Source organism: Triticum aestivum, chromosome 7D (assembly GCF_018294505.1).
Source record: "Triticum aestivum cultivar Chinese Spring chromosome 7D, IWGSC CS RefSeq v2.1, whole genome shotgun sequence".
Classification (NCBI taxonomy): Eukaryota; Viridiplantae; Streptophyta; class Magnoliopsida; order Poales; family Poaceae; genus Triticum; species Triticum aestivum.
This window is the reverse complement of record NC_057814.1, coordinates 459,044,980-459,057,806: the sequence shown is the minus strand read 5'-3', so window position 1 is coordinate 459,057,806 and position 12,827 is coordinate 459,044,980. Positions and strand designations below refer to the sequence as shown.

The 12,827-nt window shown below is 43.9% G+C and overlaps 2 protein-coding genes across 4 annotated transcripts; one reads left to right on the top strand and one right to left on the bottom strand.

Annotated features, from left to right (window-relative positions):
• Window positions 1-516: 516 nt before the first annotated feature.
• LOC123164110 (lactoylglutathione lyase) lies at window positions 517-4,401 on the top strand. 3 transcript variants are annotated; one of them, XM_044581524.1, is made up of 9 exons: window positions 517-651; window positions 1,498-1,628; window positions 1,724-1,848; window positions 2,068-2,132; window positions 2,213-2,428; window positions 2,541-2,588; window positions 2,826-2,933; window positions 3,012-3,164; window positions 4,134-4,401. In XM_044581524.1, exons 2-9 carry the CDS (start codon window positions 1,510-1,512, stop codon window positions 4,173-4,175), a joined length of 876 nt encoding a protein of 291 aa, XP_044437459.1. In that variant the 5' UTR covers window positions 517-651; window positions 1,498-1,509; the 3' UTR covers window positions 4,176-4,401. The 3 variants fall into 3 exon arrangements, with proteins under 3 accessions (XP_044437459.1, XP_044437461.1, XP_044437460.1); XM_044581526.1 differs by having other exon boundaries at window positions 518-651; window positions 1,486-1,628; XM_044581525.1 differs by having other exon boundaries at window positions 616-705.
• A 5,147-nt stretch (window positions 4,402-9,548) lies between these two features.
• LOC123165646 (probable cytokinin riboside 5'-monophosphate phosphoribohydrolase LOGL5) lies at window positions 9,549-11,032 on the bottom strand. The gene is made up of 2 exons (XM_044583337.1): window positions 10,650-11,032; window positions 9,549-10,563 (listed from the first exon to the last, which is right to left on the bottom strand). Exons 1-2 carry the CDS (start codon window positions 10,920-10,922, stop codon window positions 9,841-9,843), a joined length of 996 nt encoding a protein of 331 aa, XP_044439272.1. The 5' UTR covers window positions 10,923-11,032; the 3' UTR covers window positions 9,549-9,840.
• Between the last annotated feature and the right edge of the window lie 1,795 nt (window positions 11,033-12,827).

Here is a 12,827-nt window from a genome sequence, read left to right as displayed (position 1 = left end):
TACGCTGAACAAATATTTGAATACACACTGAACATTTTTATGATGTACGTTGAACAATGTTTAAATACACATTGACCATTTTTGTGAATGTATGTTGAACAATTTTAAAATACACAATGAACATTTTCTTAAATATGTTGAACATTTTCTTAACTATACGATGAACATTTTTGTATATAAATATGCAATGAACTGTGTTTAATACACGAAAAAGAAACAAAAAAAAGACGGAAAAGAAAAAAAAGAAACAGAAAAAAAAAGAAATGAAAGAAACAGGAAAAATAAGAAAAAGCATCGCGACCGTGGGCCGGCCCAAATGGGGCGTCGGGTGTCCAGGCTTCAGCGAAGCCACGTCCTTTTGACGCCTGCGGGCGTCAAATAGGATCTGCCGTTTATAACCGTGCCGGGCAAGACCCGTCCGGGACCGAGCATGTGTGCTAACGGGCCGGCACGGCCCATCTGGCCAGCTATTCTTGAGGCCCAAGCGGTGGGAGAGATGCGCTTTATAGCCTGTATGCAGGAGGTCGTCATCAACGCATTACTCGTGTTACTCGTGTATAAGTACGGTGCCTTCCCCTCTTCTCCTTGGAAACCTCTAGACTGAGCTCCTCATCAGCGTGCGACGAATCTCTGCCCGATCGAATCTCCAGGGTGAGCATCACCATATCCATCTCATTCCCCTCCGCTTGCTTCCGTTACGCGCCGGTGCGTAGTTTCTGGTTCCCCGTTCCTTTCTGTCTGCTTAGATTTCTTAGGTTTCTGGAGTACAAGTTAGATGGGCTCCTTCCCTTTGTTCTTGGGATTCGTATCTGTATATAATTTGATTTGTTTCAAGCACTGCGTCTGGGCAAGATTTTTGGAAAATAGAGTAGAATCATGGGAAAATCCCCCGATCTAATTTTTTTTAGAACCACCCCCAGTGTCCCAATCCAACTATGTGTGTGCAATTTGTTGGAGTTCTTTTTTTTTACTTAGATTTAGCAGAACCTAGCGGCTGGGCTGTGGGGAGGTGCTCATGGAGGGGTGTGATCCTGCTGCCGTAGTCCAGGGATTTGGGGCTGGAGCTGCTAATTTATCCAGTGCTGCTGCTGTTATTTATTTAGTTAAGATAATTTAGATATGGCCATATGGGAGTGCTGCTGCTACTGTATTTTTTGCTATTATATGATGCTTGTATTAAGGACTGCTGCTGCTACTGTGTTATTTTGCACTTAGTTAGGATAATTTACATAGAGGAGTGCCGTCTCTGCTGTATTTTTTTGCTATTATATGATGCTTGTATGGATTATAATCGGTGCAATCAAATGGTAGTTGAGTTGGTGGTTATAAGATACTATTAAAATATAGGAGAGAGAATATCGACAATCTGCTGGACAACTAAGAAAGTTTTTAGATGGAATCTTTTTGGACCATTGTCTATATAGATATGTACACAAGCTGCTAGAGATGGCATCTCTTTTCTTGCTCTAATCATCGAATGCGCAGCAACTCTTACAGGTGATAACAGGGATGGCTACCGGTAGTGATGCTGGAAAGTCCGCTGAGGCAGTGTTGGAGTGGCCTAAGCAGGACAAAAAGAGGATGCTGCATGCTGTTTACCGTGTGGGAGATCTCGACCGCACAATTAAGTATGTTAGCTATATTTTGGAGTTTTTTAGATGGTGATATTTGCACCATGATTACCAGTATGTTTGTGCTAATGCCAGTGATTTAATTCTCATAGGTGTTACACAGAATGCTTTGGGATGAAGCTGCTGAGGAAAAGAGATGTCCCCGAAGAGAAGTACACCAATGCCTTTCTTGGATATGGACCTGAGGATACTAATTTTGCACTTGAGCTGACTTACAGTATGTTCATTGGTCCACTCGCAATTGTTTCTAACGCAACCAGTTTGATATTCTTGTTAATGTTTGGGCAACGTGTGTATGCACCTCAGTGACAAGACTGGCAAACGAACGGGGTCATATTCTTCTCTCTAAATATGAACTGATAAACTATTTCATGGGACTATAGTGTCATTCTTTTCCACCTTCTTTTGTGCTAATATGCTCTTTCTCGTTTGATAGATTATGGTGTTGACAAGTACGACATTGGAGCGGGCTTTGGACATTTTGCCATCGCAAATGAGGATGTATGTATTGTTTACCTGCAACATCTTACCCTTCATGTTACAGACCCTTGGGCTTGTTTGATGTTGTGGATGCAATGCAGGTGTACAAGCTGTCTGAGACAATTAAATCATCTGATTGTTGTAAGATCACTCGTGAACCTGGTCCTGTCAAGGGAGGGTCCACTGTGATTGCCTTTGCACAAGACCCAGATGGTTACATGTTTGAGCTTATCCAGAGGGGTCCGACGCCTGAGCCTCTCTGTCAAGTTATGCTTCGTGTTGGTGACCTTGATCGGGCTATCATGTTCTATGAGAAGGTATTTTTGTAAAATGGGAGGTTGTTTGAAATGTTAGAGACAATATCCTTTCTGTATATTCTCTAGAACAATAGTTATATGTGGGATATTCTAACATTTGACTTTTATGCAGGCCCTTGGGATGAAGCTTCTGAGGAAGAAGGATGTGCCTCAGTATAAGGTACATACTCCCTCCGTTCTCTAATATAAGACCTTTTAGCTATTTCAAAATATTGACTACATACATACTAAAATGAGTGAACATACATATTAAAATGTGTCTAGATACATACGAATCAAGAAATAACTAAAAGGTCTTATATTAGGGAACGGAGGGAGTACATCACATGACAAGTGTGTTTTGATGCCATTTGTCCTCTAAATTTTGATACACTGGGCATGTTTATGATTTGTGCAGTACACTATTGCCATGATGGGCTATGCTGAGGAGGACAAGACCACTGTTCTGGAGTTGACATACAACTATGGTGTCACGGAATATAACAAGGGCAATGCATATGCTCAGGTATTGACAAGTTTTCTTCTGCCCTTATTTCCTCCTTTAAGTTTTGGCATTTCTTAATGATGTGTTGCCTAAGTGCAGGTTGCTATTGGCACTGACGATGTGTACAAGAGCGCTGAAGCAGTTGAGCTGGTTACCAAAGAACTAGGTGGAAAGATTCTAAGGCAGCCAGGGCCACTGCCGGGGCTGAACACCAAAATCACCTCTTTCCTTGACCCAGATGGCTGGAAAGTGGTATGTCTTCTGGATGTCGTATGCATAACACTGCTTTATTTGAATCGAAGGGGTCATTAACAGTTAATGATGAATGCAAGACGTGCTTGCTGTAGTCAATGCTTGGTTTAAAATCTGAAGAGCTTACTGTAGTCAACGTACTTTGGCAGTTAAATGAATTAATTTGAAACAAAACAAAGAATAATTCAATTGGCCTACACAACTACTGTAGTCACAGATTAATTGCTAGTTCCTCTGTAGAAATGAATTATTGCCAGTTAGTACATACTCCCGCCCGTCTCTGAAAAGAAGGCCTATAAATTTCGTCTGAAGCCAAAATGTACAGTGTCTGACCATGTTTGTAAGAAAAACTATCAACAACTACAATACTTACTGTGTATCTAATAAATATACTGAGTATTAATTTGGTACTGTGGGCTATGGTTCTTCATAGTTTTAACTACAAACTTGGTCAGACTTTGCACCGTTTGACTTCAGGAAAGAAAAATATAGGCCTTCAATACATAGTTTCAAAGTCTACTAGTAAATTTATTGGCACCTTCAAGGCCAAGCTGTTACTCTGTAAAATAGAAACTTGGAAAACAGCATCATCTTAAGGAGGTTTATATTGATAGTCCGAGCTGTATTTCCTCCAGTTGCGTCTCTCACCATCATCCATTGTCTAGATAATGGAAGATAAACTTTAGTAGATTTGAGGCGTCACCCACTTAATTAGCAGAACACAGTTGAAGAAAGTAAGCATCCTAAACGTCGCAAAGCAAATTAATAAAGTGAGATGGAACTTCACCTCAAATTTCGCTGCAGCATGGTTGTCAATACTGAACATGATTTCTTAAAGGTTGTATGTGAACTTGCTTGCACGCATGATTGATTACTAACTGATGTAGTGATTGCTTGAAAACGAATTATCCTTGGCAATCAGCCAGCCACAGTATCAGTATGTGACTAATGTTATTCTTGGGGTTGCAGGTTCTGGTGGATCATGCGGACTTCCTCAAGGAACTCCACTGAAGATGAGCAGGCTCAAATGTTAGTGTTGCGAGGAGGCAAACCTTATGTTAGCAATGGTCTGTGTGTGATTGTAATAAAACAAACCTTATGTAGTAGCAATGGTCTGTGTGTGATGTAATAAAACGGCAGCCTCTTCCGCTCGACGAACAAACATAAAAAAGCAACCACCGCATGCGTATGCGGTGATTGACCTAGTGTTATCAAGTTGCTTGCGGTTTGATTATCACTAGAAAGGTGTGATTGTTAGTTCTTGATAAACATGAACTGGGGACTAGATTGTGAGAGATGATTAGTATAGTGCGGGAAAAGGAGGAAGATGCACACCTACAGCGGATGCTATACCCGATCGCTACTGGGAGAAAGAAAAAATTTCCCTGATCGTATGTATATGTTCATCTTAGAGCAACTCCAATAGCTTCCATATCCGTTTTACGGGAAGTTGTGTGAAGAAAACCTCTAAGGGCTCGTTTGGTTCACGGGGAAAACCCAGGTATCCCGGCCCAATCCCAGGGATAGAAAGGCACGTGCTAACCTCTCCCAGGGAATTCTGAAGGGCCATTTGGTCGAGGCCCAAGTCAGGGAAACTTCGGCCCTCCCCGGCCGAATCCCCGGGACCAGAAAACACCAGCCACGACTCGTGGGAGAAGTCCCTCGTTTCTTTCGCTCCCTCTATTCGCAGCTATTTTTTTTAAAATAATACATTTTTTTATTAATTTTCATAAATATTACGCTGGATAAAAAAATTTCAAAAATAATACACCGTCGGCCCGCTGCAGGCTGACTGGGCCTAGTCGGCCCACAGCAGGCCAATTGGATTCCAGTCGGCCTACAGCTGGCCGACTGGCCCCTGTCGGCCCACTGTGGGCTGATTGCGTCTGAACCTAATTGGCTCGCTGTGGGCTAATTGTTTTGCAAAAAAAGTAGGCATAAAAAATATATTTTTTAAAAAAGTTAATCATGTAATTAAAAATGTTAAACGTGTATAAAAAATATTCCTGATGTATACAAAAAATGTACAATATATATGCAAAAAAGTTGACATAAAATATGTTTTAAAAAGTGTTAAGCATGTATTTAAAAATTGTTAAATGTGTGTATAAAAAATGTTCCTTATTTATACAAAAAATATAGAATGTGTATGAAAAAAAGTTGACACCAAAAAAATATGTTTGAAAAGTTGACATTTTTTCAAATACATGATTAAAAATTGTTAAATGTGTGTATAAAAAATGTTTCTTATCTATTCAAAAAATATAGACTGTGTATGAAAAAAAGTTGACACCATAAAAATATGTTTGAAAAAAATATTCCAGTTCCATAAAAAAGAGCAACCAATCATGCTTAGGTCCGTGATGCTCCCATACCGGATCCGGAGCTGGAACATTTTTTTATACACGTTTAACCTTTCATTCCAATACATGAAACATTTTTGTGTACTCATTGAACATTTTTTCAAATACATGATTAACATTTTTTTTCAAATATAATTTTTTGGTGTCAACTTTTTTTCATACACATTCTATATTTTTTGTACAGATAAGGAACATTTTTTCAAATACATGATTAAATTTTTTTTTTCAAACATATTTTTTGGTGTCAACTTTTTTCATACACATTCTATATTTTTTGTATAGATAAGGAACATTTTTTATACACATTTAACAATTTTTAAATACATGATTAACACTTTTTAAAACATATTTTTAGTCAACTTTTTTGCATATATATTGTACATTTTTTGTATACATCAGGAACATTTTTTATACACGTTTAACATTTTTTAATTAAATAATTAATATTTTTTTAAACATATATTTTTGATGCCTACTTTTTTTGCAAAAACAATTAGCCCACAGCGAGCCAATTAGCTCCAGTGGGCTGACAGGGGCCAGTCGGCCAGCTGTAGGCCGACTGGAGTCCAATCGGCTTGCTGTGGGCCGACGGTGTATTATTTTTGAAAAAAAATTACCCAGCGTAATATTTATGAAAATTAATAAAAAATGTATTATTTCAAAAAAATTAGCCTATTCACAAACCGCGCCGCCGTCTCGCTCGATCTTTCCTTGTCCCTCCCGCCGGCCACCTCGATTGGTCGACCCCTCCTCTCTTCTCTGTTCCAAGCTCTCCTCGCCGAGGAACAAAGAAGACGAGGACCTGCTCAAGCCCCTCCGCTGCATCCGATGGGCTGGATCCGCATCTCTAGCGGCTACTAGCTCCGGCGGCGAGATCTGGTGTGATGCATCCGATGGGCTGGATCTGCATCTCCGGCGGCTGCTAGCTCCAGCGGCGAGATCTGGTGTGCTGGTGACTGCTTGACACGTATCAATGTCAAGATGAATCTAAGCAAAATTTCCCTGGGCTTTTCGTTTTGCCAGGAATTTTCAGTCCGGGGCAGCTCTACCCCGAGTACATCTCCCCCAGCAACCAAACAAGGCCTAGCAGCTCCTGTAAATCTCGAAAAAATAGGCATCCCGTGAAATGCACGCACTCCATGTCGAAGTGGTAGCAGGCATTTAATGAGACGCCCAGGTTAATGGCCGAAACAAACATGCCGTAGACAAATATCAATTCTATGTGAATTTTGAATTTGCTAACCACATGTCCCAGGTGGTGTCAGCAACGTCCTTGGACCGGTATATAAGCAGCTCACCTTTCCTTTCCGGAAGCGATGTGGTACTAAAAGTATGCACAGGAGCAACTAAAACTTTTATTTTTCGAGAAATAGCAACCGAAACCTGAGCCTGCGGACAGATCGGGAGCCCCATAGTCTGGGCTTTCTTATAGCCCAACAGGCCGGCAACTAAAGAGGATATCCCAACAATCAGCGTTATGTTTGCGAAGAAAATTTTCTCAAAAAAAAAATGTTTGCGAAGAAAAAAAGTTTGGCAAGAAAAAAAATTGATGCTAAAGAAACTAAAAATAAATGAGAAGGAAGACCAACGTTATTATTATTATTATTTCGGGGTGGAAGACCAACGTTATTAGCCCTGCCTGTACCGGACGACATTGTGATGCCGAACAAGCCCTCAGTTAATCATATCCAACTACTAGCATTCAGTCGACACTATGCATGTTGTCTTTGGTCAAACGATGCTCGATTGTGGGATGAACAACACGCCTTAGTTGAGCGCTCCGTCGGCCGTCTGCCTGCACAAGGAGCACGGCCAGTATGCAGCTAATCCAATTAATAGGTAACACTAGTACTTTTAATTTGCTCTGCAGTTTCATTGTTTACGATATTATTAATTTTGCGTTACACGTGATAACCCTTTATTTGCGACATTGATTTTTCCCCCTGCCTTGTATGGCTAACGGTGATGTACATACATGTTCTTCGAGTGCGGCGCGGGCCACCTTCAGCGGGGTGGATTGATCAACTCTTGTGATAGAGGAAGAAACATATGATTTTTGATGTTCATGTCGAGAACACGATATATAATTTTGCTTGGTCTGAAGGAGGATGAGAGCACGCGCCAGGCTGCTAATGACGCTAACACCTCTCCTGTTGATGCTAATATCTGGGTCGTTGATGCCAATCACACTGATGATACAGCATTACCCGTTGATCATCGTGAATCCGAGGAGCAGTTCACTTCCTTTGATAGGGATAATCCAAAGATGGTCATGAGCGACACTTGTCCTTCAATGGATAACTTCAGAATGACACTCAAACATTATGTTATAGAGTGCTCCCTCTGTAAAGAAACATAAGAGCGTTTAGATCAGTAGTGATCTAAACACTCTCGTATTTCTTTATGGAGAGTATTAAAAAAGAGTTTGCCATAAAGGTTAATACCTCTCAGCCCAAAAAGTATATGGCCGTTTGTAAGGTTCTCAAGATGGAAATTGCCGTTGAAAGATTACAGCTAAAACGATGCAAGAGGGAAAAACTATGGTGGCAAGTACTTGCTTCGATTTATCTGTTGCTATTTCTCTTGTCCATTCTTTGCATATCTTCTTTGCTATTTGTCTTGCCCATTCTTTGTACAAACTTGCTTCGATTTATCTGTTGCTATTTCTCTTGTCCATTCTTTGCATATCTTCTTTGCTATTTGTCTTGCCCATTCTTTGTACAAACTTGCTTTGATTTATCTGTTGCTATTTCTCTTGTCCATTTTTGGCATATCTTCTTTGCTATTTGTCTTGCCCATTCTTTGTATAAACTTGCTTCTATGTGCTGCCCATTATTTATATAAATTTTTGATATCTTGATGGATTAAACTCTCTTGTCAAAAATTATAAAACTTGTACCAAAATAAAGTTCTACAGAAAAAAAAATTTATAGGTTTGCATCCAATGTTACACCCCTTCTTTTCGGAAATCCAATGTGGGGCATGCTAAAAATGTTATTTGCAAATGTCCATTTTTTTTTGAAAAAAAGTACATGTGTTCATTGTCGCACCCAAATGCTACCTATAAATTTTCAAGAGAAAAACTTAAGCATCTTGACCTATGCAAAAAAAAAGTCAAACGCCAAATGTTACCTCCAAATGTTACACACTTACACTTAATTTTGTTTTTTCACCACAGAAGCACTGCAATCCCGTATCTCATGAAAATTGTCAAACACACTTGTGCTACACTAACATGGACATCTACACAAAAAAAAAAATCAGAATTTTAAAATTTATTTACTATTTTATTTTGAATTTACTGTCCATTAGGGAGCATATGCTACTACGTGCCCCCTTCATTTGTGGTAATTTCTTGCTCTTGGTTACGGTCAATCTTCTTTTTACAAGATGAACCTTATGTCCATCAAAATTACTGTTACAATGATTAACCAAACATGAAGAACAAAATCAAATTTCTTGGTTCTCTTTGCCTGAGTAAATTTTCAATCAGATACCGAAGAAATGCTCTACTGTTCTCAGTATTCTGGCGTCTTGGCAGACAGGATCAAACATGGCTTAACCTGTTTCACACTTCTACTGTTATGATACCACAGGCACCTTACATGGTGATTAAAATTAGGAAACCCGGTTGATTAAATCACGTGAGAAGGTTGTCTATTTCAATGCAAACTATGACGCCTGAGAGATGAACAAATATTTGAATGACTGCTGAAGCAACTGAATGGGAACTTGGGACTTCTTAGAGTGCATCTTATTCCATATATGTATATGTGCTTTGCTTTGTTATGGTTTCTAAGGCACTATCTGATAGAGCAACTGATAATACCAACATTCTCCGTGGAACGTATATATGGTATCTTCTATCAGTTTTTCCCAATACACACTGTTTATTACAGCTTTTTTTGAATCTTTTTCAGGCCTAACTTCTGACCGATAGTTGAGGTACTATAACAGCATCCTGCACCGGAACATTTTTGGGCGAAGGTATTGATTTAACATAAATACACACAAGTCAAGATAAAATAGGAGGCCAAAGAGTGATGGCACTTGTATTATTTGATCAAGCTTAGTACTCGTAGTTAGTAGTGTACATATTTCCTTATATGATCTTAATCCTTGTAAAATGGAAAGGAGGCTCTCTTTTTGTGTTACGCCCATCCCTGCATTACTAATTGAAACATGTAACAAAACAAATCGATACTATCCATAAAATTAGTGCTGACATTCTCATAAGAGAATGAGAATTATTGCAATGATGATATTTTGCATAAGGGAAAAAAAAGAGACAACATTCTTGAGAAGAGCTTGTGTCATCTCCTGACGGTGTACGAAGGAACCCTGTCTTCCTTCGACGGTGATGATATGCCATAATTCCTTTCCCCAGTAGGCACATCATAGAACTGTGCCAAGTACTCCAAGGCTTCATGGTTCCCACTGCAAATCTTCCACAGCGATGCCACTTCCCCTGGAGAGACTGTACCCCAGTCCTCGCAGTCATTCAGAAACTCCAGCAGTTTGGAGTAATAAGAGTCATAATTCATCAGCAAGAACGGGACCGGTAGCGCCGATCCGATCCTCTCCAGTTGAATCAGCGCCATGATCTCAAAAAGCTCATCCAGCGTCCCAATGCCGCCGGGCAATGCGACGATGGCGGTTCTGTCAGTAGAGTTGTTGCGTACTACAGCATCCACTAAGCCATGCTTCCTTGCCGAGAAGAACCTGCAGGTGAGGTAAGTCTCCGAGGGCAGGTAAGGGTGGAAGTTCGAGGCTGTCCATTCACCGGCCTCTTTGCCGATCTTGAAGCCGCCGATCGGCTTGCCTGCCTCGAGGGCGCCCTGGATAGCAGCATCCATGAGCCCGGGGCCGGCGCCCGTCCATGTGGTGCAGTCCAGCAGCTTGGCTATCTCCGCCGCGAGCTGGGCGGTCTGGTGGTAGTGGGGGTGCGCGGCCGGCACCCTGGAGGAGCCGAGGTAGACGGCGCCCCGGCCGAGGCGGCGGACGAGCTCGTAGCACCTCGCAATCTCCTCCCTCACCTGCAATACAGATCCGCCGCATGATGGATGGGGCTCGCCGCCGTCACGGACAAATCGTAACAGGAAGGGGAAGAAAGAACAAGCACCTCACCGGGGCTGCCCCTCTCGGGCTCCATCGCCGCAATCCCTTCCACTCCGACCTGCTGCTGGTGAGGGTTTGCGGCGGCGACGACGCCCCGAGTCCGGGCTGCTCTGCTGCGGACGAGGCGCGAGGTCGGCCATGGCAGATGGCGAAACGAGAGAGGGGTATGAGGACCGCCGCGGCCGCCGGTGGGTCTGAGCCAAGGCCTCGCGAGCCCTAGGCGGGACCCGAATTCGGCCCTCGATCCTACCACCGAGCTCGCCATTGCCGCTTCCATGGATTCCCCAGAACAGCAGCGCGGTGCGCGTCTCTACTTGTTTTTTTTTCTTTCAGGAAAGTGCGCGTCTCTACTTGCTTGGCATCTCCAAGGCTGCGATTGTAATAACTAGCGATGTATTGCAATGAAATTTGTTGTGTGTTGATAACGGAAGTTGCAACATTTTTTCGTGAATACGCTTGGAAGCGTATCTTTGCATTGATAGGGGATAGAAAATACAGGTTGACATCGTGGTTGCGTGCACAGGAAAGTGCTACTGCGATGCAAGCGAGCATGGGAATGGGATGCTCAGCCCTACAAGACCAGTTACATTACAGGGATAATGGTGCTTGGCTCCAGGAGCGTGCCTCTTGAATTGCCGCTAGGAGAGAGGTGGAGGAGGGAGCTATCTTGTCGAAGATCACAACATTACGATGGCGCCAAAGAGACCAAGCCGTAAGCACCGCAATGGTGGAGATCCCACGACGCTTGTCGGCAGTCATCAGAGGAAGGGTCTCACTCAGCCAGTCGAAGAACCCAAGCGTGCCATCCGGAACCGCGGCTGTGGGACAACACCAGGAGAGGATGCCCTGCCAGATGGTGCGGGCAAAAACACACTCGACAAGGATATGGTGCAGGGTCTCGGCCTGCTGCGAGCACGACACACAGGCCGGTTCATGCGGGAGCCCGCGGCGAGAGAGCCGGTCCGCCGTCCAGCAGCGATTGACGGATGCAAGGTAGGTGAAGAACTTGACCGAGAGGGGGGCGCCGGTTTTCCAAACAATGCGCCAGTGCTCGGACGCCGTGGAACCTATGAAAAGAGCATTGTAGCAGGAGGCAGCAGAGTACTCGCCATGTTCCGTCCACTTCCAGCGGATGATGTCGGGCTCCGTGGTAAGATCGATGGACCGGAGCCTGCGCCATAAATCCACATACTGGAGCATGGCCTCGGGGCCCGAGGAGCCACGGATGTCCCTGATCCAGGCGCGATCGTGGAGGGCGGCCGCAACTGTGCGGGAGCGGCGCGATCGGTTCGGCACCAAGGCCACCAGGCCCGGGGCAAGCTCCTGGATGGAGCGGCCTTGCATCCATTTATCAGTCCAGAAGTGACAGGAAGTGCCATTGCCGAGGATCCAAGAGGTCGAGGCCCGGAAGAATTGAAGTGGGTTGAAGATGGGACCAAGGGCGCGAACTTTCAGAAGCAGACAACCAGAGCCATCTGACACGCAAAGAGATGCCCGTGCGGTGAAGATCGCGGATCCCAAGGCCACCGAGCTCGATTGGACGGCAGACACGTGCCCAACTGACGAGACAAGAACCCGCACGAGCGTCTTTGCGGCCATGCCAAAGAAAATCCCGAATGATCCTGTTCACCTTCTTGAGAATAGGAGGGGAGAGCGACATGGCAAGAAGAATGTGCACAGGCATGGCTGTTAAAACCTGCCGGACCAGGGCCAGGCGCTCTCCTCGTGAAAGCAGCGCGGCCTTCCAAGTTGCCAGCTTGAGGAGCATCTTGTCGACGATGGGCTGGAGCTGAGAAGCTGGCACCTTACATAGAGAGAGGGGGAGACCAAGATACTGAATCGGGAAAGCCACAACTGGGCAAGCCAGGGCGGCTCCGACTGCGCCAGACAGCTCGTCAGGGCACTGAATCGGCGCAGCCAAGCACTTGGCGAAGTTGGTGCGTAGGCCAGAAACAGACCCAAAGAAGTCCAAGATGCCACTGACCGCGGAGAGCTCAGAAGGATCGGGGTGGCAAAAGATGACCACGTCGTCCGCGAAGAGAGAAACGCTCGAGGCAGCCTAACGCTCTGTGAGGCGTCGGATGGTGCCGGTGGTGACCGCGTGTTGGAGCAGAGAATTGAGGACGTCGATGGCAAGAGTGAATAGCATCGGGGAGACCGGATCACCCTGCCGGAGGCCTTG

What these genes read in the sequence shown, in the direction of transcription:
- LOC123165646 (XM_044583337.1), bottom strand. Translation starts at nt 10,922, where the DNA reads ATGGAAGCGGCAATGGCGAGCTCGGTGGTAGGATCGAGGGCCGAATTC. An exon ending in AGAGGGGCAGCCCCGGTGAG is followed by an intron (nt 10,564 to 10,649) that starts GTGCTTGTTCTT and finishes TCTGTATTGCAG; the next exon opens with GTGAGGGAGGAGATTGCGAG.
- LOC123164110 (XM_044581524.1), top strand. Translation starts at nt 1,510, where the DNA reads ATGGCTACCGGTAGTGATGCTGGAAAGTCCGCTGAGGCAGTGTTGGAG. An exon ending in GATCTCGACCGCACAATTAA is followed by an intron (nt 1,629 to 1,723) that starts GTATGTTAGCTA and finishes TAATTCTCATAG; the next exon opens with GTGTTACACAGAATGCTTTG. An exon ending in CTATCATGTTCTATGAGAAG is followed by an intron (nt 2,429 to 2,540) that starts GTATTTTTGTAA and finishes ACTTTTATGCAG; the next exon opens with GCCCTTGGGATGAAGCTTCT.